The sequence below is a fragment of the Saccostrea cucullata genome, unplaced genomic scaffold, assembly GCF_032062105.1.
Source record: "Saccostrea cucullata isolate Sc308-1 unplaced genomic scaffold, CSIRO_AGI_Scuc_v1 ctg1755, whole genome shotgun sequence".
Taxonomy (NCBI): domain Eukaryota; kingdom Metazoa; phylum Mollusca; class Bivalvia; order Ostreida; family Ostreidae; genus Saccostrea; species Saccostrea cuccullata.
The window spans coordinates 100,253-124,287 of record NW_026920756.1 but is presented as its reverse complement, the minus strand read 5'-3'; the positions used below and the strand labels follow the sequence as shown (position 1 = coordinate 124,287).

Below are 24,035 nucleotides of genomic sequence, written 5' to 3'. Positions count from 1 at the left end.
AAAAAAGAATTTACCATGCAGCACTATCCGTGTTTCAAATTATTTTGCATCTTATATTTCCGATTCAAATTTTGTTCAGAATGTCTATACAGTCGAATTTAAAGTCTTTTCTAAAACAAAATCCAAAAACACCTTCCAAAAATCTCGAAGAAAAATTTGATGAAACAAAATGTTCAACTTGTATTAATCCCGATTATCCGGACATACATTTATTGAAAGAAAGTGATCTTAGGGACACTGATATAAAGAAAAAGTTACTGGAAGGTTCAGGGACAACCATACAAGAATTTCAATTTCCATTGAGGTAATGAAATAAAAATGTTTAATGAAAAAAATTTTAAATGGTAAAATTTAAATTTACAAATTAAAAGATAATATAGATCATGCATGAATATTTTTTTTTACTGGTGTTGCCAATTTTAAGATTTATTATTTATTAATTTTAAAAGCATTCTCACCTTCTTTAAGCTATCGGAATATAAAAGTAAACACCCCCTCCCCCCACCGTTTATAATCTAAAATTTCAACTCCCATGGATAACTATATTTAAATTATTTCTCTGCCGTATCTTGTTAGACTGGGAATTTTTTTTCAGTGCAAACAAGAGGAAGTTCAATGCAACATGGGTTAAAGAGAACCCCTGGCTGCGATACAGTGTTTCGTGCGATGGGGTATTTTGTGTTTATTGTGTACTGTTTGGTGTGAGAAGATCTGAAGTAAAAGAAAAATCTTTCATCTCCACTCCTATTCGAGATTGGTCGAACTTTTCAAAATATGTTTCTAGACATCTCGCGCCATCTTCGAAACACCACGGATGTGTTGATGCGGCTGAGCATTTTCTTTTAACTCTGCAAAATCCAGGAAGAGATCCACAGGGTTTAATTTTGAGTAAAAATGATGCGATTGTCGAAAAAAATATACATGTTCTCAAAAGAATTATATACAATTATTGCTGGTTTTTGAGGTCAATACAATGATTTAGCCATCTGAGGAGTACAATATTCACCGAGCCCGAAGGGCGAGGTGAATATTGTACTTTGAAGATGGCTAAATCATTGTATTGACCGAAAAAACAGCAATAATTGTTTTATTATATGATTCACTGATACAATGATACAGCTCATTACATGTACTTGTTTGCTTTTTATTAAGTCCTAGCCAAATACGAGAGAGAAGCAGAATTAAAATTTAAATAAGCCTTACCAATCGTATCAATTTAAAATGTTTTTTTTAAATCAATTTTAGTTGCCATGAAAGTAATATATATTGTCAGTCTTTTTTATATAGGATAAATTTTGAAAGGATGGAGTATTATCAGGGAAAACTGACTGCCAAAAAGTAAAACAAAATTTTTGTTCAGTAAAAGTGTTGGAGGGGGGGGGGGGGGGGGTCCTGCAACCCCTTTTACCACCCACAACTAAAATATATATATTCGCTTATGTTTTGTTCACATGAAAATAAAAATCATAGTCGTTTAAATAGCTTTCCAAAACAATTTGTATCAATTTGAAATTTCCCAATCTATTTTTAGATCAATGTAGAGGAAATAAATCCTTGTATTGACCTGGAACGTCACGTGCAGGTGAATACAACGTAATATTTTTCTAACATAGTTGGATCTCAGCCAATCAGAGAAATGGAATTTTTTCAATCATATAATAATTGATGTTATTGTATTGTGTGCTCAACAGAATATTGCACTGCGTGGCCACACAGAAGATGATAGCAATTTCATGGCAATTCTTCGCCACACAGCCCAAACAGACAAAGCTTTAAGCTATCATTTACAGAATGCTGACCCAAGAGCTAAGTACACTTCACCAGACATTCAGAACGAGCTCATTTCACTGTGCTGTAAACAAATAACTGGCTCTATAATTCTTGATGTCAACAAATCACCATACTTTGGATTTATTGCTGATGAAGCAACAGATGCTTCTACTATGGAGCAGATGGCTATGGTCCTTCGTTTTTTCGACAAAGGGAAGGGAATTGTTAGAGAGGAGTTTGTCGGTTTTTCAGAGGTGAAGAGGACAACGGGCGAGGAATTGGCTAACGCATTCCTAGATAACCTGACGCAACTAGGGGTAACTCTGAATAAGATGAGGGGTCAAGGATATGATGGTGCCGCAAACATGTCAGGAGTGAGAAAAGGAGTGCAGGCTAGAATAAGTGGAATTATTCCAGGGGCTCTTTACACACACTGCAAGGTTCATTGCCTAAATCTCGTCATAACCCATGCATGTAAAATACCCTTAATCAGAAACATGATGGATATCGTACAGCAAATTGCTTTTGCGTTTCAGTATTCTGCCAAACGTATCAACGTGTTTAAGGAGGAGCTGAAAGAGAACAATGCAGCAAAACTTCGATGGAGAAAAAACAGAAACTACAGACTCTGTGCGAGACAAGATGGTCTTCGAGAGCCAATGCATTGTTTACATTTAAAGCATCTCTTGAAGTTATCGATGACACTCTCCATCGATTAGCAAACGAAATGTCGGATGCAAAGGCTCGTACATATGTATGTTCCATTGAGAGATTTGATTTCATTCTCCCTCTAGTTGTCTGCGAGCATGTTTTACAAATACTAGCACCCCTGTCAGAATTGCTTCAGGCCAAGGACTCTGATCTTATTGAGGCAATGAAGGAGACAAAGGCAGTCTATGCAGTCATTCAAAACGAGCGTAATGACGACATGGTGTGGGATGCCTTGTATGCATCGGCTGTGGACTTTGCTGCTACAATTGATGTAGAACCTTCATCTCCTAGATGTGCTCATCGTCAAACACTTCGTGCTAACACTCCTGCAAACTCGATAGATGTTTATTGGAAAAGATCTGTCTTCTTTCCTTTTTATGACCATGTATTGCAGGAGCTTGATGATCGTCTTCTTGGATGCAGCGAGAGGTTCATAGCTCAGTACCTTATACCTTCCAACCTTGGACAGCTCACTGACAACAGAGTTAATGCCCTGTATGAAGCTTTTAAAGCTGACATACCCGTTTCAATGGCTGTATTTCACACAGAGGTAAAGAGGTGGATCACAAGATGGTCATTAGAAGATGAAGAAAACATGCCTTCATCTCTGCAAGATACACTCCATTCGGTAAATCCTGATCTTTATCCAAATATATTCACAGTATTGTCTGTATTAATTTCCATGCCTGTTTCTACGGCTTCAGCAGAACGCTCTTTTAGCGTAATGAGACGCGTAAAAAGTTACATGCGATCAACTATGTCCACAGAGCGATTATCAGCGTTAGCTATGCTTCATGCCCACAAGGACATGCCTGTTGACTACGAGGCTGTTGTGAAGGAATTTGCTCAGGGCAAAAGCAGACGCCTTGTCTTTTTGTTTAACAATAAAGAAAGTCAGTAAATTGTCAACTCATTGTTTTGTACTGAATTATTTGTTACACATTTGAATTAAATCATAAGTTTCATTATTGATGCTTTCATTGTTCTTTTCCAATATTTGATGTAAGTTTAGTATTTTTTTATTGAAAGTTTGAAATAAAAGCGGATACAAATACATCCGTATATTATCGTTTTCTTCTTGAAGTATCCATGAAGGCATTAACTTAACTACGAATAATTTCTGAAAAAAAAGATCAAGTGTGATTTCTTATGCAGGAAAATGACTTAGATTTTATGTAAAATCCAGGAGCTTCCGGGGGCTTCGCTACTTATTATCTGTATCAAAAATTCACAACAGAATGCAACTGAATCATGAAAATGATTAATGTGGCAAGAGTGAATACATAATATGTTGCGTTATTGATTACATGATATATGAAACCTTCTTGTGGCCTGAAACCGTAAACTACGTAACACACATTTAAAACAAAGAAAAGAAGATATAGACATTGGGCTTCCAAAAACGGGAAAAGGTGGTGGGGTGGAGGCGTCTTAAAATAATTTAAAGCTATCCAACACACATGTACTTTTGAGAGGGTCCTAAAAGGAACTGAAAAGCGACGCTATCTGTACGACTGGGTCCCGAATTTTACCGCGCACGATTTTCATTGTGCATTTACTTAATGTTTTCATTTTTTTAATGCCTCTCGTAATTTGAACACGCAAAAACTTTATATGGATAATGCAAGTGCGATAACTCTTATACGCAGAACATTCAAATGTACATAAAATATTTAAAGTGAAATTTGAAAATTCAATGGTGTGAACATGGGGACCTTGACCCAGCATCTAGACGGAAAAGGTGGTTAAGACCAGGTAAGATCCCTTATACAATCATGCAAGTTCCTACATTTACTATAATGGAACAAAATTAAATTGGGGGGATGACTTAGTGCGACATGTATAAAATTAAAATAAAAATACCAATTTTTTTTTCATATTTTAAATTTCAAAATTTTTAGAATTAAAACATTTTTGTATCTTTCAGGAACCAAAGTGATGGAGAAATTAGAAGCGATTGTCAATAGCAGGCAGATGAAGAAGGACATCCCCATGCTCTCATCATCATTTCAAACCTCCAGTGTAGAGGCATTCCATTCAGTAATCAATCAGTTTGCGCCCAAGATGTATAAGTTCTCCTACTTTGGAATGCAAAGTCGGTATGTTTGTCTTGCTTATTGAAGAATACTTTTACCATTTATATTTCCTACTGTACACAGTCATTATAAAGAGACAGTGACATACGGGAAATAATATGATTTATGATAATATGATTTACATAAATAAATTATTAAACAAATTGTTTTCAATTATAGCTTGGCCTTAGCAGCACTTCACTTCAATGAGAATTCCAGTAAGGATCAGGCAGCAACAAGAGAGGGGAATCTTCAATACAGCATTGTATTTCCAAAGCACAAACAGGGGGACTACACTGTGAAGAAGGTCAAGACGCAAAGTACTTATGGTAAATTTATTTTATATCTTCATTGTAATATCAGAGATAAATATATACATACAGATATTTAGGTTTAAAATATGGTCATTTAGACTGAATGGACATCAATTCTTTTTCAGAGTATGTCAATGTTCTGACAAATGCTGCTAAGACAAGGGCCAGCAACATGAAGATGCCACAGTGTGGGGACCCTGGAGTTGCACCACCGCCACTGTGCGACCAGTATGTACACCCCGAGAAAGACGATGCGGTGGGTCAGCTGCTTACAAGGTTCCGTAGGAATTAGGCCATGCCGAATCCTTGGTATACACCATCTTCCTCTGGATACGTGTCCCGGATTTTCTGGACTGCACAAGCAGGAAGTGGTACCCGTACTTGTCTCCCCAACCATCCCCAGCACCATCTGGCCAGTTGCCTGTAGCCTATGTAACGCATTCACCTGTAAAATATTACAAGATTAAAACATTTTTAATGAAAAAAATCCACTATTCCTTTCATTATATTTTTGTAATTATATCTAAGTGTGTTAGGGCATATGTATGTTAAAGATTGTTATTGACTTTTACTGTTGTTGTTTATGCATTTTAAGTTAATTTTTTATTCCCTGTTTTGACTACTTTTTTTATAGACTATTGTCGTCTTGTCAGTTTTGTTTATGAATTTTCAGTTATTTCATATTGTTGATGTCTGTTGTTATGATTTTTTAAAAAATTATTTTTATTTTTGTTATCTTGTCTGTTTGTTTGTTTTGTGTATGCTTTTTCAGTTAAACCTTAGTTTTTGATTAATTTTGCTGTTCATTCAAGGTCAAGTACTTGCCTTTTGGCTATAGATTAAGATATATTATTCTTGCATTGTTTTTGACTTTTTACTTATGTAAAACTTGTAGGGGGTGTTGAATTATTTCTTTGTTATTGTTTTGTTCTTGCATAACTTACAAGTTGTGAATTTTGTATGTTTCGTTTTGACCTTTAATGGTACTTTGTTTGATATACATGTATATGCAAATCGGTTTTTGATCTATGGAATCTACAATTCATGCAGGCATGATATACATCTATATATAAAGATTTTACTCTTGATCTCATGGAATATTGTTTATATATTTTAATGTTGTCTCATTCATTAAAAATTCTTGAACTGATGAAACCTGACTTCATTTTTTGTCTTCAATCAATTTAAAAATCTATATATTTTTGTAGTGAACAATATTCAAATTATAATCTGCATTTCAAATGACAATGACACTAACCGATTGGTTTCGGGGAGTTCTTCATATTGTTGTCGATACACATAGTATGCAGTACGTAGAACTGATGGATGGAGACAGACTGGTTGGAAACCATTATGCTCTGTGATGCATGGCTTCCCGGGATCCTCCTCAAGTACAGTCATTACTTGAGGAATTTCCTGGCAGCACACAGACTCGGCAATAGTAGTCATTGGGGGGCAGCGACCACAGTTGCACCTAAAAAGATATCAGTCTGTAATTCTAATAGGAGAGTGAAATGTTTCAACTTTGAAATAATAAATTACTTGTGATCTGAATATGTTAATCAAAGTTAGTTCAGTCATGAACTTTGGGGTGGGGGTAAACATACCATACTTGTAACAACTGACATGTTCTCAAAAGAATTTGCTTACAAAAACCTTGACCAAAATTTGTGATAACTGGTACAATAAATTATCCATTTAAAATTCAATAAATATTTTTTAATTCTGAAAGACATGTTGCATTACAAAATTCAAATTGAATGTAAGAAAAAGGTGTTCTTATTTTAGTTTGTGTAAAACAGAGGGCTGCCAGAACAGAGCTCTGATGTATACGTGTATGCTATGTACAATAGGAATTTGTGATTTTTACAAGTTAGAAACCATGATAAAATATTCTAATGAAAAGTTCACTATCCTTAGATACTTTAATTTTATCGGATGAATAGTTTCCATAGGCCCCTTTTAATATTTAGCGATATAATTGCTAGACTTCTGTAGGAAGCCATGTAAAATCAAACCGCACACCTAGATTCAATGAATATATACAGTTATCGTAGTAAACATAACAGGATATTTATATCTATAATTGATCATGAACATATAGCCTTACTTCAACAATTTAAATAATAAAATAAAAGCCCATTAGTAACAAATATAGGATAGATAACTACCAGTCATTGTTCCCAAGTCGATCTTGATCTGTGGCTTCCGGGGAACTTCCTGCCGCTGATTCCTCGTCTGAACTCGCTTCAGGCTCAAAAAGATACGGTTGTGTGCCCAAATTGGTCATCTCATCGATCGGTTCCTCAAAACTTGATGAACCAACCTCCCCATCGCTGTTTTCTTCACTATAAACGCTAGAATCGCTATCCGTATTCGCCGCCATCGTCCTCGTAGTGACGTCACAACAACAGAGCCTCGTTTTCGACTGTTTCTATTTTCTCTTAATTAGATTTCTGGTGCAGGTAAAAATAGACATTTTACAAGCGGAATAACTCTGTTAATACCGCGCGGATTTCGATGCGGTTTTTTGCTGTGGTCATTTTGTGGCGATCGTAACAAACAGAAATTATTACAGTGGGCATTGCATATACCCTTTAAAGTGAAAACCCACTTTTGACTAAGGGACTTATTTTAATTGAATACTGTCCGTTTTTTTTTAGAAGATTTAATTTTCAATCGGTCAAATTTAGAAATTAGCCAACAGATTAAGTTATATTGTATGCACCAGAGAATACCCATACTTTGTCGTAGTTCGTGACCCAGAACATTCCCGAATGCGTATATTAAACAAACATTTTTTTTTTTCACATGCTGCAATTATTTTCCGTATATAGGAATAACTATCATTGAATGTCATACCATTTAAAACATATCTCTAAGAATCAAGTATGTACTGTAACTTAAGTACTTTTTTCCCGTCTTTGATGTAATAAACTGTATTCGTTACAATTTATTACATCTTTGTGCGCCTGATAAGCGTTTAACGACGCCATTTTCATCAAACTCGATTCCAGTAACACTTTATAAATCCTGACACAAATCATCTGTTGCTTATGCTATTTATATAGAAAGGAGAAGGTATGGTTTTAGCTTTTTTGCGCCCTAAAAATGTAATGACATCAAAAAGTTTTGAAACTGGCTTAAATATTAGTTAAATAAATGTCTCTGATAAATCAGGAAAGAATATGGCATGAATGTTTACCATTCTGCAAATATGACGTCATTAATATGAAGCATTTCTCTATTTTCAACAGAAAAAGCCTCAAAATGGCACATTTCAAGGGTGATTTTCCTTTAGAAAACAGTGTCCACAGCCGTCGCCCACGTTAATTTTTTGATATATTGTGCAAAAGTCAATAACAAATCACATATCTCAAGATCTTTGTGGGCGATGCCTGTGGACAATGTTATCTGAAAGAAAATTCCATTGAAATTTGTGTCTTCTGCAATTTTTTAAGAAAATACGGGAAAATGCACATGTTTATGACGTCATAATCAGCATTTAAAAACACATCTGAGAAAAATGACTTGTATGATTTTTCTGCATTGAATTTCAATTATTTAAAAAGCATGAGTTTTCAACTTTTACACCAGTTTCATCTTTTAAAAAATCACAGGGCAAACTTTGTATGAAAACCATACCTTCTTTTTTGACATGCTATTAAGACTTTAATTATATTTTCACTGATTTAAATTTGAGTTTATTTTTTTTTTACATCGTACCAAAGGAATAAAAGCAAATGTAATAGTGATATGTGTAAATTATTCTGGATTTCGTGCGCCGACAGACTTTATCGACCATTATATATAAATCGCCCCAATATTATCAGTATGAGATATATATTTAAGAATTCACAATTTTCAAGAACATTGAATATATTATGTCTATGTACCCCCGTACATCTTAAGTCCTTATTCAACCTACGCCCAATACCACTCCCGCTTATAAAAATATATGAGAAACATTAAATATGTATAATTGGCTTGATTTGTTTAAGACTTGGAATTAATATTGTAACTTGTACATGAATTTCTCACTTAGAATATTATTTTAATCATGATCTGGTTTTGCACAATGTTAAGAATCTAGTTTTAGCTGTATTTTCTTTAATTGGATTTGAACAACTTCATTTTGTATAAAATATACAAAAAACCTGATGAAATCGATATTGAGATTATATGATAGCCTCGACAGTGTATACTGAGTGCCCACTTTCGTCTTCAGTTTTTGTTTTGTGTAAATGCGACCAATTTCTATAAAATATTCTGAAGGATCTATGTATATTGTATGAAGAAAATAAATTGTATGAAAACATCGACCCAGTGATTGTCGAAAAATAAGGGGGGAATAGAAAATATATATAGAAATACTGTAGATTCCCTATTTTTGCGATAACTTATTATCGCGATTTTTCACGATTTTCACGTCAAATCCTGAGAACAATAATTCGTGAATGGACGGTTGATAATTAGAATAAACATGGATTTCAGCATCATGAAAATAGAAACAAGTAATTATATTTCCCTAGTGATGCTTGATTACGCAATAATTAATTCCTCATGTATAATAAGGAATCTAGAATAATTAGACCATGGGTACAAATTGCATCCCGTTATTACCAGACGTATTTTTATATTCATACAAGTAACAGCTTTTCAAAAAGTTTGCCTGACGTAATCAATCAATATCTGTAAGAGAAGTGATAAACTTTTGAGCAATACTTTTTAGCTCACCTGAGCCAAAGGCTCAAGTGAGCTTTTCTGATCAAAATTTGTCCGTTGTCTGTCGTTGTCGTAGTCGTTGGCGTCGTTGTCGTAAACTTTTCACATTTTCATCTTCTTCTCAATAACCACTGGGCCAATTTCAACCAAACTTGCTACAGTAGCCTTGGGTAAAGGGGATTCAAGTTTGTTCATTTGAAGGGCCACGCCCTTTTCCAAGGGGAGATAATAATGAATTATAGAAAAAATAATGGCATTTTAAAAAAATCTTCTCATGAACCACTGGGCCAGAAAAGATGAAACACATGTGGAATCATCCTCAGGTAGTGTAGATTCAAGTTTGTTCAAATCATGACCCCCAGGGGTAGGGTGGGGCAAAAATGGCCGATCAAAGTTTTACATAGGAATATATAGGAAAAATCTTTAAAAATGTTCTTCTTAAGAACCACTGGGCCAGAAAAGATGAAACTCATGTGGAATCATCCTCAGGTAGTGTAGATTCAAGTTTGTTCAAATCATGACCCCCGGAGGTAGGGTGGGGCCAAAATGGCCGATCAAAGTTTTACATATATAGGAAAAATCTTTAAAAATTTTCTTCTCAAGAACCACTGGGCCAGGAAAGATGACGATCATATGAAATCATCCTTAGGTAGTGTAGATTCAAGTTTGTTCAAATCATGAACCCCAGGTGTAGGATGGAGCCAAAAGTTTTACATAGGAATATATATGAAAAATCTTCTCAAGAACCACTGGGCCAGGAAAGATGAAACTCATTTGAAATCATCCTCAGGTAGTGTAGATTCAAGTTTGTTCAAATCATAGGGTGGGGCCAAATGGCCGATAAAAGTTTTACATAGGAATATTTAGGGAAACCTTCTAAAGTCTTCTTTTCTAGTACTTGAGAGCAGTGCTTAGTGTTATTTAAAGGGAATCATCTTTAGGTAGTGTGGATTCAAGCTTTGTTCAAATCATGATCCCCTGGGGGTTAAAATTCAAGCCCCAATCCTCAGTAAACTTTCAGTTCTGATCTGATGTGTGCTTTTTCCTAGCCAATTGCTCAGGTGAGCAATGTGTCCCCTGGGCCTCTTGTTTGTGTTTGAAATATGTCTTTTTATTTGAGAACCTTGTAAAAATAATCATTTAACTTGTGCCTTTGCTGCATTCTGAAGAGTTGTTAACAGAATGGTTCATGTATGTGGGTTTTCTGCCAATCGCAACTTTTCGGTCCCACTCCTCGGGCCTTATCTAGGGAAGGAGAGCACAAATGTATTGTTAATTTATACGCCATGACACCCCCCCCCCTTTTCACAAAGCATGGATGATGTATATAGACCTATTTTCTGTGGAAAATGGAGTTAACTTTATTCAATGTAATGATATTATCTAAAATATACTATAGAAGGGACTTCTAACTCCGTTTTCACTATGAACAGGAAATGTATAAATTTTTAACATCCGATGATGTCGATACATTTGAGTTTGACCTCTGACGAAAAGACCCGAGATGATGCGATTGCCTTTTCTGCAAGTAGATTGATCTACCACAGGCACTTGTTTCTGTAATAAATTTTTGACCCATAGTATGTTATTATTATACTATGGGTCAAAAATTTATTACAGAAACAAGTGCCTGTGTGATCTACCCCTGGATCTAAATTTAAAGCTACACCTATTCTGAAATCTGTTGTCAAATCATTCATCGTGAACATTTTAGAGAATGGATATAACTAAATACATATGTTGTAGGAAAGCATTTTCTCCAATGAAGTAAACAGTAGTAGTTTGTGTTCATTGATCTTTTTTTTCTGAAACGTGGGTACTATAATTTTTTGAGAACGAAATAGGTAAATCCAACATCTAGGCCTTTATGGAAAAGAAATCCAAGATTTCGCACAGGTAATTTCTTTCGTCAAATCGTCTGGAACCTGGTTGAACTGCGTCGATCGTTTGTGGTGATTGGACTAGTCCATCAAAATATAGAATAAACCAACAGAGGGGAAACAAATTAGAGAAATTATTTCATTTGTTTTACATGTCCATATTCTGATACATACGATTCATATGTTGTTTTAAGGAATAAGATATAATTTGTAGATAGAATTTCTGAATCATAAGAAGATGGAGGTTACAATAACAACTTTATTTAATTCCATGGAAGTTAGCACCCCCATTCATACAATAGAACAATCCAAGAAAAGGCGCGAAGATCGCTTACTCGTGACATTTGGCGCGAAAAGAGCGATTCACCCCTTTTGTAGAACATAAATGGACTGATCCAGTAGTATAGAAATGCAGAAAAAAAGATACACGGACACGTTGAAACGGTAAATCACATGGAATAATCTGTTTCATGCAAACAGAGTAAACAAAGTAAATACTGCATTATTTTGCATCAGTAAAATCATTGTTTCCCTGGAAAAAAGTTTCTTTTAAAATGCAGGTAAAAGATTTCCAATGTAAATCAGCTTGCACAAAATCTAGCTCTCTGGGTATGATCTATTAGTTTCGGATCAAGCAATTATCAATCCTTATACAGCCTGACGCCGTGACGTCAGGCAATGAAGCAGAATATGTGCAAAATCTTATGCGTGAAAAGAAGAAAACACCTGGTTTGGCCTTCAACTCGACTCTTTAAATACATCGACGACGGATTGTCAATTAACAATATTAATTTCCATTCCTACATCGACACGATACATGTATGCAGGGTTTTTTTCACCCCGTCTTATTTTCGCCTTTTCAATCTTACAAACAATTTTGCCCCGTTTTAAATTCGCCCAGTCATATTTTTTTAAAAAGTAATTAAACTGTTTTCTTTTAATTTGCCCCGTTTTAAATTCGCCCTGTACTAAAATTACTGTATACAGTATTTTGGTGAGCTTGAGATAGAAGATACCAAAGAGTCTGACACATACTCAGTTACGATAAGGCTGTCCGAAGGCTTAAATTGCATTGAAAATACATTTTATTTTGATCTAGATTTTAATTTTAATATGTTATCCTTGTTTGATAGGGTATTTTCCCTTCTATATTGCGATTTTTACAAAAATGGATGAACTACACACAATCCCCCAGCAAAATTCAATTAGAGGACACGCTTCCCTTGTAGATTCACACTTAATATCTTCAATTTGTCCTTGTTTATCACTTGTGCCAGTCCAATATAAACACGATTCATAGATTTAAACTCTGTCTACGGACGTTAAGGGGACTGTTTCACATACAATTTTTTGCTATTGTTTGAATATGTGCATATCGGACAAGCAAAAGGAATCGGGATATTTAAATTTCAAATGTTTAACATCATTACAGCACACACGAGCTTACAAACAATCCTTACACCTGAATTAAACAAACCCCCAAAATAAATCTACATGCCATGTTATATTAATGACACCTTCCCCGTCATGTCAGCTCAAGTATGCAGTGACTTGACGTCATATTCTATTAAGAGGCTGTCCACCGAAAAACCAGGCAGTATTGTATTGATAGGCGGCACATCGAATGTGAGGAATATTTGATATTTTATTGAAAACAATATCAATGTAGTTCAAATGGAATAATGTAATCGAAGATTTGTTTGAAAATTACTTATTTAGTAAAATATCCGTTACTTTCGTGTTATCGAGTTCCCCTATATAAACCATTGAATTTAGGTCAGAAACAAAGAACTGTAACTTCCAATACATTTTTAACAAGACTATAATTCACGTTGTACTAAATCTAGAAATTTTTCATCTTTCAGTTTCAAAAATAAAATCGGTGGGAAAAACACTTTTGAATTAGTTTTCTGGCAAAATATGTAGACGTTTTTATGAAATTTTGCAGTGCAAGAGTTATCTCCCGTGGCATCGGTAAATCTGAAACACACCTAAATATCGGAATCCTAGAGAAATATTTAGAATCGACACACTAAAGAAAATTATTAAACAAAAAATAACTACTTTATTTGCAAAATAGAACTAATTTACGCCTTCAAACGTAATATTTGGATAAAAACGGGCTGTATTATTCAGGTTGAATCCACGTTTCCATTGATACTGCGTCACAATCAAATAGTTACAAGACTTCCAGAAAAGTTTATTAATTCTTTGCGTAAATGTCCAAAGAAAAATAATTAAAAATAAGTAACTTCTCCTTTTTTGATCAATTACTCTACACAGAGCATTATCCAAAATGTTAAATAATGTTTTTATATCTTCTTATACATGTTTTTAATACTAGGATATGCGCAAAACTAGTTATTTTTTATTTGTTTATACCGTACATTTCTTATGTAATTGGGATGTGATGAAGTTTTTTTTTCTGATTATCAAGGAATCGTTAATATTTTAGATTTAGCATAATTAATTTAACGAAGTTGAGATGTTTACTTCATGATACATGTTTTTTGTAAAATCTTTAATATATTTATCTTTGCAGTCAAATAAAAATAAACAAGCAGCGGTAAGATTAAAAATATGAAAAAAAAAGCCTGAAAAATAAATTACAATAATATTTATTACGCAAGATTACTGCTGAACTTCCCACTTCAATTTGGCACTAAAACGGAAGATGGTTCAGTGAAACGTTCCTATCTTTTTTTTAATTATTTTTTTTTTATAATTTGGAGATCGAAATAATTACATACTCACGTTTAATATAGAGTTAAAATATGTGGCTATGTTGGCTTATTCTAAAATGTTTTATTATACTCATGAAATCAGCTTTTTGAAAAAAATGATGCCATGATGCCCCCCCCCCCCTTATACACACACACCCCTGCTTTTTGCTTGCGATTTATGGGCTTTTAAATAATGATGCATATAAAAGAACTTTTTTATTTACATAAAATAAAATTTTGTAAAAGAGGAATATATAGGGGAACGGATTAACAGATGACGGGTTGAAAAAACTTGGATAAACAAGAGACTATACACATAAAAATATTTTCTGTATTTACACTGTAGGTACGTGCGCCACTAACAGAATTTAACTCCTTATTAATTCCTCAGAAAACATTAATGAAAGAAAAAAATTACTTAGAAATAAAGATATTTAATAAAGCTAAGCTGTCTTCTCTCAGTTGCTGCATAATGCATGTACAAACACTAATGTCTTTTTGAAATACCGAGTATCAAGAAATCAAAGATGTTTTACATGCACACTGTAATCATGTACCTAAAAGACATGAGGAATTTAAATATATACGTATACATTTGAATATATGGACAAAATCTTTTAAAACATTTTACTGACAGAGAAGAAACAAAAGATAGGCATATTATTTCTCTGGTAAATTAAAATGAAAAACCATGTTTAGGAAATATTCCTAAAACCACACCCGATTGAAATAAAACCGATCCCGATAAAAAAAAATTCAAAATTTTTAAAGTTATCAAATTAAAGGCAACTGCCACCTATAAGACATGTATAAAAATAAATTTAGTAAATTTTGAACTATATAACAACAAAAGAGCCAAATTTAACGATACAGTTATAGTATTTTCTTCTTTATATAATTCCGATCGGGATCGGTTTAATTTGGGAAAAATCGAGATAATAGGTGAATTTGACTCCTTTTATTTCCCTCAATATGCCTGTTCCCACCAATTTTATGAAGTGACTCAAAAGTTTGTACTTTGTATTCATAATAACATGAGGAAAAAATTCTGTCATAATAATGTATTGAAATTTATAACGTATCAAAAATCGGATACTGAATTCAAAACGTCACTTGCTAAACTCAATTTTGGACCACGTTATTTTTTTCTAAAGAAATACAATTTGGAGTCTTATTCATTTTAAAATAAAAGATAAGAGTCTTTCCTATTAATAATAATGATTGACACATCTAGCTTTTGAATATCTGTTACATATAAAACAAAATAAAAACGTAGTATTTTTTATACCCTAATGTTGACCTTTTTGTACTTAAAATTAGACATTTACCAAAAATAGGACTAGAGGACCACTAAAAAATTTTTTGATGTTGTCATGTGTAAACACTTGCTTAAAGAAATCTACATGCCAAAATTAATTAAAATCCATGACATGCCATGTGCCACCTATTGCCTGGTTTTTCGGTGGACGGCCTCTTAAGACGTAATATCTAGTTAGTTTAGAGAAGATATTACATTTTGAACAGTTTGATATTTTCCGGGCAGCCTTATCCTAGCTGTGTATGTTTCATACTTGGATATTTTACTTGAAAAAGACCTTAATGGTAATCTTACCACCAAGCTATGTGATAAACGTGATGACTTTAACTTTTCTATCGTCAACTTCCCTTACTTATGCAGCAAAATGCCTTCATCATCTGCATACGGAATATATATATCTCAGTGTGATTCGTTACGAAAGAGCATTGACTACGTATATAACATTTCTAAAACAAGGTCAATTATTGACAAGGAAGTTGATGAAACAAGAATATCAGCAGTCTCTTTTAAAAGTCATCATTTCATAAGTTCTATGATCGATACAATGACCTTGTAAGCAAATACAATTTATCATTGAGTCAAGTGCTGACTGATGTTTTTCATACCAAATGTTAGTCCATTATTTATACACTGAATTTACTACGGATTTTTCCGTTATTTCCTGATCATGACAAGGAGCACACGGCGGATTTGACAGTTCAGCAGAGGATGCTCACTCCTCGATGGCACCTGATCCCACCTCTGATGATTCGGAGGTCCGTGTTTGCTCTACTCCTATTTTGTATTGTTTTATGGACTTTGAGATTGGATATTTTTGTTATCTCTACATCCTTCTTATTACCTTAATTATATCAGTGATCCTTTAATATTTCACAGATGCAACACATATCTTTTTCAGGAAATCAAGTCTTTACTATTTTTATTATATTTTTTTTCGAAGCGAATGTCTTATACTTGAAAACTGTTAAAATATTTTTATCAGAGTTATTACCTATGTTAAGAGATAAAAACATGTTAAGAAAGGTATATAAAGACTAATTAGTGCAAATACGGGTAAGAAATTAAACGCTAAAGAACGAGTGCACTTATGGGCCCCGGTAAAATGTGAAAAAATAAAAAATCAAATTAGGCAAAATTTTTCATCTCAAATCATCAATTTATATCTAAACCATACGATTCAACAAATTGTACCGCTGAAATTCATGAACATACAAAGAACAAAACTATACAATGTGGTAGGGGTCAGCCGACATTTGTGGTTTTCTGTAGTAAATCGAGAACGACCATTCATTTCAAAGCTCTTGTTTACTATAAGCCTAACGTTGTGCAAACTTGTGCAAATGATAAAAGACGCATAATACATTTATAAAATCTGTGTGAAAGTATGACATTTGCACACGATTTGGCTGGTACTTAAAATATCAAAAATGTATTAAAAGTACAGTGTTTTTCCTATAGCAAGTGAGAGCTATTTACCTGTAGGGCCCATGTTGAACCCATGTGTGGAATAATTTATTTAGAAAACTGATAGTCACGTGAGCTATAGCCAGGTAAACATTCCTTTAAAGGTGCTGACTGTAAAACATAGGCAGGTTTTGTGTCAGTAAGTCAACGTCGTGTCTCTTAGAGATATTTGTATGTACATGTATTTGTTTTTAAGAACACCGGAGGGTTCAGAGAGTTTAGTGTCGTTCATGAAAGTGTCAAACATTTATAACCTTCATGCAAGACAATGAAACAGGTATTGAAGTGTGTCACATTAAAATCTAAATTTATTTGAATTGCTACATTTGAACACGCAGGCAAAATACTATTACCCTGTGGTGAGCCTCCGTTTTCCACTATGTACATATTTAACCCTTTTTAGGCTTCAAATCACTGGACCTTGAAAGTAAGTTTGAGTCCGTGCGGCAGTTGGACACGGCAGTCCTGATAGAGAAGGACGTTCTTATACTTCGCTAGATCTTGGTACATTTTTTGCAATAAAATAGTCATGGCAGACTTCACCATAGTTTAGTTGTTATTGTCAATATGTAGTGTCCTACTTTTCTGAGGTAAGCCTTGTTTTTATTGTTCATTGAAATGTAAATACTGTAAATATCTTAAAACAACCAGTTTCGGAATTTCTCAACAAAGTCAGCCTTAACTGTTTTGCTATTTGAGATTTATTATCTTTTATATTTCTTTATACGTTATTTATATGTACAGTTCGTCAAAAGTGTTCGAGTAATGATTGTACGTTGTCCCGTTCGTGTCTTTTAGTATGTCTATTGTTCTGTTATATTTGTAACAAAGTGTAAAGTAAAGGTATAATACTGTAGTTAAGCATCTTAATGCTATTTGTACGCCATATGTACATGTGTATGCACAGCTTTAACTTACAATGTGTAAAGTATATGTCTACCTTGACATTATATTGTGCATGCGTAATTAACAGGTCCTCATCCTGTGTGTGTAGATGTCCCTGTAGCAGACACGGCCACATCTGAAGTTTTGAGCACAAGACGTTTACCTTTGCATTGTGTGTGTATGTGTGTGTATGCCTGCACGACAGTAGGACAGGAGGAAAGATTTCCATACCAGTCCGGAGACCAGTTTTATCCGTATTAAGGACACCCGTGCGCGTCATCGCCCAGCTGAACACTGACAGTTATCCAGTTTATTTTATATATTTTGATCTATTAAATGTAATGTTTAAAATTTAAAGAAAATTTTGTTGTCAATTAGAAGGGCAGTTTGGATCAACATCCCATAAGCTTGGTCATTAACATGACAAAGTGCAAGAGTACCAATTGTTTACTTTAATCATTTTAGCTACAGGCAACTATACAACGGTGTGTTCCCGTTTTGCACATATTTGACTTGCAGGTAATTAAAAATGTGTGCAAAACAGGAATTTGACCAGCTGAGATAAATACTTACTTACTATAGTCTATCCCATACTTGGTAAGTAGGTGAAAGGTGAACTTATAGTGAAAAAATAAGAGAAAAAATACCAAGTTTATGAATTGAACATTCATTTATTAATATAATTCTGATGATTTGAACATCTTCTTGGCTTGGGCATTAATTTTCAAACCAATTTTTATTCTCCATTTTCTTTATTATGAGCTCATCTGAGCCAAGGCTCATGTGAGCTTTTCTGATCAAAATTTGTCCGTCGTCTTTCGTCGTGGTCGGCGAAGTCGTCGTCGTAAAACTTTTTACATTTTTATCTTCTTCTTAATATAGAAAAATTAATAGCATTTTTAAAAAAAATCGTCTTCTCAAGAACCACTGGGCCAGGAAAAAAGAAACTCATGTGAAAGCATCCTCAGGTAGAGAAGATTCAATTTTGTTCAAATTATGCTCCCTGGAGCTAGGGTGGGGCCACAATGGCCGATCAAAATTTTACATAGAAGTATATATGATTTTTTTTTTTATAAAATCTTCTTCTCAAGAACCACTGGTTCAGGAGAGATGAAACTCAAGTGGAAGCATCTTTAGATAGTGTAGATTCAAGTTTGTTCGAATCATGACCCCCAGGACTAGGATGGGCCCCGGTGGTCGATCAAAGTTTTACATAGGAATATCTAGGCAAAAAAAAATTTTAAATATTCTTCTTAAGAACCACTGGGCCAGAAAAGATGAACCTCGTGTGGAAGTATCCTCAGGTGGTGTAGATTCAAGTTTGTTCGAATCATGACTCCCGGGGCTAGTAGGGCCACAATGGCCGATCAAAGTTTTACTTGGAGTATACAGGAAAGATCTTTAAAAATCTTCTTCTCAAGAACCACTGGGCCAGGAAAGATGAAACTCATGAGGAAGCATCCTCAGGTAGTGTAGATTCAAGTTTATTCAAATCATGACCCCCAGGGGGAGGGTGGGGCTACAATGGCCAATCAAAGTTTTACATAGGAGTATATAGGAATTTTTTTATGAAATCTTCTTCTCACGATTCATAGGGACAAGAAAGATGAAACTCATATAGAAGCATTCTCTGGTAGTGTAGATTCAAGTTTGTTCAAATCATGACCCCTGGGGCTAGGGTCGGGTCACAATGGCCGATCAAAGTATTACATAGGAATATATAAGAAACATCTTTTAAAATCTTCTTCTCAAGTACTCCAAAGCTATGATATGATTAGTAATATTTAAATGGCATCATCCTCAGGTAGTGTAGATTTACGTTTGTTCAAATCATAACCTCCAGGGATAGGGTGGGGCCACAATGGAGGATTCAAGGTTTACATTAAAATATATTTTTAAAATTCTTCTCGCGAATAGCAAAGCCATGAGTAGTTTTAGGAGTTTTTATCTGGAAGCATTTTCAGGTAGTGTAGATTCAAGTTTGTTCAAATCATAACCCCCAAGGTTAGGATGGGTCCACAATGGTGGATCAAAGATTTACATAGAAAAAATATTGGAAAAATCCCTAGAACAGAAAAGCTATGTTTAGTCATATTGACATGCAAGCATCCTCATGTATTGAGGATTTAAATTTCTTCCAAATCATGGCCCACAGGGGTAGGGAGGGAAACAATGGGGAAAAAATTTGAATTAAGTATTACGAAGTTGTATATAGGAAAAAATGTTTTTAAAAATCTTTTTATCAAGAACAGCAGAGTCATATGTTTATATATATATGAAGGCATTCTCAAGTAGTATTAAAATTCAAGCCCCCCCCCTCCCCTTAGTAAACTTTTCAGTTCTGATATGATTCCAACTTGCTCAGGTGAGCGAGGTGGCCCCTAGACCTCTTGTTTGTTATATCTTTAATTCATTTAGAATTTTATCAAGATTGAAAAGTATTCTTTTTTAATAAAATATTCAATAAAATCAATATTTTCCGATAAATATATGTACAATTTTAATAAAATGCTTATAAAATTGTATGAAACCTCTTAATAATATATTAAGGTAAATTGGGTATTCACAGGTAAAGGCAGGTTAATCCAAACCAAAAATCAGACTTTAATTGCTATCAAAACACACTTCACACCTATTGTTCTATACCTAATTATTAAATGTGTGCAAACGGAAACACACCTACACAATTTCATTCAATATTTAAACAAAACAGGATTGGCGCAAAAAGTTATATTCCACAAACGCGCCCAACTATGATCCGCCATCAGATTGTTCAAGTGTCGATTTAAATGGTGTGTTCCCGTTTTACACACATTTAAATTGATGATAAGGTATAGAACAATAGGTGTAAAATGTGTTTTGATAACAATTATAGTCTGGTGTCTGGTTAGGTTTTACCTGGGTTTACCTGTATTTTACCTTTTTATCATGAACAGGAAGAATACATTTTTATTTAATGTATATGAATATTTAATGGAGAAGTTGAGTTTTTTTTTCAAATATTATACTAACTTAATTATCATATTAAAAACAATTTGAAAAGCAAATAATTTTTAAATCTGATTTTGTTATAAGAATAAAGAAATATATGAAGACTCGAAATGAACATAATAATTTAGTTTGTTTAATTTCTATTTTTTTCCTTTACTCTACTATACAGGTTCACATTTCCCCTATCTACCAACTTTGGTACATGTATAGACTATACCATTTAAGTTATTATCTCATCTGTTCCCATTTTGCACACATTTTATTTATGCCTAAAATTCAAATGTGTGCAAAACGGGAACAAACCTATTTTAATATGTATTCCCTTTGATTTACATAAACGAAACTAAAAGAAGGTTCGGTAAAACTTTTCCGGATTTAGGGTATCTATAGGCATTAAAAGATATTCAATTGTTTCAAATCCATGCTGATTTAAGTGATGCTTAACATGTTATTTAAATAAAAATGTCCACTAGTATCTAACTATTACCAATAGAGAACGATTTAGTTATATATTCTAAAGTAAAATGGTACACAAAAAGGGCCCATTAAGTATTGCTTAAATGTACTTGTCCTTTGAACTTTATCGACAATTTCTTTATCGACAATTTTCTTTATATAATATAATCATATAAATGCGTGTTTGAAATTGATATCAAAGAAAATATATGTAATCCCCATAATCTGGTGACAAAAACATATGGCAACATTGTTAAATTGTAAAGAACAAAGTACGGTATTGGCCAAAAAAATGCCGGATGTCAGACCTGCTCCGTTCAAAACATTTTAAAAAGCTTAGAATTTTTAGAATCAAATGATATATAATTTATATATCTGACTTAAATGTATGCATTGGAAAAATAACGCTGAATACAGTACCTTTTATAGCAGAGCGTCGCGATTTTACGAAGAATTTTGACGCGACGTCATACATTTAACGTGTACAATAAGCGTAATCTCTGAAAATTTCAACTTATTCTCTAGGACACAGTTTTTATTATATATTGAAGAAATTAAGTTGTTGATTCAATAATGCTTTTCTCGTGGATATTTACTCTCATTTTATTGCAGGTCTCAAAAATAATAGTATCAGCTATTTCTGTTAAATCAATTGAGAAAAATCTACCAGTGAAAATTATGTACTGATGGAAAAATTCGAGTGTCCGGGGCTGTCCTTAGTGACAAAAAAGTTCAATTCTCAAAAATATGGTAAGTAAGGTGCACAAACAGTTGAAAAAAAACTCGAATGACAAGAAAATTAATATTTACATCTATTAGAACAATAGCATGGAAGACTATGATTATTTAATGTACGTATATACAGGAGAATTCCTCCTTCTAATTGTCAATTTTGCTAATAAACAAAAATCTATAAAGATATTAAAACATATAAAGAAGAATGCGAGAAATTTCGATCTTGATTTAAAAAAAAGTATCAGCCTAGTAATCTTTTAATCATATAATAGGTACATGAAAACTGATTGTTTTCTGTTATATATTCATTTATACCCTGCTTGGTGACAGAGGAACGCTTGAAATTTTTAATGCCCCCCCTTCCCCCCATTATGTGTTGAATGAGTTCATATAATTTATAAATGCCTTACAATATATTTTGGTTTTAATAGGTTTGTAAAATGATATTTAAGACTGATAATGAATTATCAGTAAATGTGAAATTTTGTTTGGAAGGGGGATTGGATTGGGGGGGGGGTGTATACATAAAAATCTCAACAGGCAAATTTAAAAAAAAAACGTGTACGTCAAAATATATACAAGTACACGTACGCGTACAAGTTTAAGATCTCAAACTCTCTATTTATTCCCAATATATGTATTTAGTACAGTGTTTGCATATTTTATTAGGTTTAAAATGTTTAAGTTGCTGGTGACACTTTTTTTTGTTTTTATTTTTCGCAAAAATTCCTTGCTTGGTAAAGAATGTAGCATTAAAAAATAGATGACAGATTCCTTGTATCTTCATTTTTCTGACAATTGAACGTGTTGTATGTATGATTCTCACAGTAAGCGAAAAGAATCTGGAGGGCTAATGTACAATACAATACAGACGAGTATTTCCTGTATTTAAAGAATATACTAAACATGTAATATATGTATTGTTTAGTAGTCCCTATCCCCAAACAGACCTTTTCTTAATTTAAAGGCATAATGTAATATATAGTGAGCAAAAAAAAACCCACCAACTATCTGCAATCCCCATTCCCGGGAAGCACGGGCCTTTCATAAATTGCATGGCCCATGAACCCCCCCCCACACCCCATAAGTAGGTATTTCTCTTTATGAGAGTGTTAAAACATATTATCGAAAAAAAAAATGAGTTGCGAGCTTTTCCTCCAGAAGTAGAAGATTGGATTTCCTTATTGTATATGTAATTCATTTGTATGTCCCAATTCACGCCATACCGTTTTCTTTCGTACAAAATGCATAATGTTATGAAGTGGTGGCATTTTATATAGAAACTGGTAGACATAAGAAAATACCTCGAGAACAAAGATTATGTTCTTCATGTGATACTATTGATGATGAATCACATTTTTTTCTACAGTGTAGCTTGAATATACAAGCAAGGAATATACTTATAAAAGTTATGTTAGATAATTGTTCTTCATTCTACCTCAAATCACCTACACAGAAACTTGAATATATACTAAGTCCAAAACTTGAAGTGATACCGGCTGTTTGCACTTTTATAAAACAATAATTAGAATTGAGAACTAAAAGGTCCACATCGGTGTAACATTTAGGGAATAAATTTCTATATGGATATTGTATATATAATTCATTGTTCTCATTGATTTTGTTTCTTTTTTGTATTGCTTGACCCATATGGGTGTAATATGCAATAAAGATTATTATTACTATTACATAAAAACATGTACTAATATTTGGTAAAGATAGAGGAAGTATAAAAAGTAGATACGACTTTTTCTACGTACATGTACATGAACTTCGTGATCACAAATTAAGGAATGTGATTGTGTATTCCATTGGACATTACGGATATACATGTACCTGGATTTAGGTTTTGAATTACCCGTATCTGTGTACATCAATTCAAAACACTTTTTTATTGCTGACAACTTGCAAAAACGATCTGCTTTCCTTCGTAACAAAGATTCGGGAGGGTTTTGTAAAACTTGTTTTGTTTCATCTGTATGACTCTC

General features: G+C 33.5%; 2 protein-coding genes and 1 pseudogene across 3 annotated transcripts; 2 read left to right on the top strand and 1 right to left on the bottom strand.

Annotated features, from left to right (window-relative positions):
• Nucleotides 1–2,497: 2,497 nt before the first annotated feature.
• On the top strand, nucleotides 2,498–3,382 carry LOC134257002 (52 kDa repressor of the inhibitor of the protein kinase-like). The gene has a single exon (XM_062739665.1). The coding sequence runs from the start codon at nucleotides 2,498–2,500 to the stop codon at nucleotides 3,380–3,382; it is 885 nt and encodes a 294-aa protein (XP_062595649.1).
• A 309-nt stretch (nucleotides 3,383–3,691) lies between these two features.
• Nucleotides 3,692–6,028, top strand: LOC134256944 (uncharacterized). 2 transcript variants are annotated; one of them, XM_062739623.1, is made up of 4 exons: nucleotides 3,692–4,236; nucleotides 4,409–4,580; nucleotides 4,737–4,885; nucleotides 4,996–6,028. In XM_062739623.1, exons 2-4 carry the CDS (start codon nucleotides 4,420–4,422, stop codon nucleotides 5,160–5,162), a joined length of 477 nt encoding a protein of 158 aa, XP_062595607.1. In that variant the 5' UTR covers nucleotides 3,692–4,236; nucleotides 4,409–4,419; the 3' UTR covers nucleotides 5,163–6,028. The 2 variants fall into 2 exon arrangements, with proteins under 2 accessions (XP_062595607.1, XP_062595599.1); XM_062739615.1 differs by having other exon boundaries at nucleotides 3,692–4,580.
• Nucleotides 5,144–7,256, bottom strand: LOC134256932 (uncharacterized; annotated as a pseudogene).
• Between the last annotated feature and the right edge of the window lie 16,779 nt (nucleotides 7,257–24,035).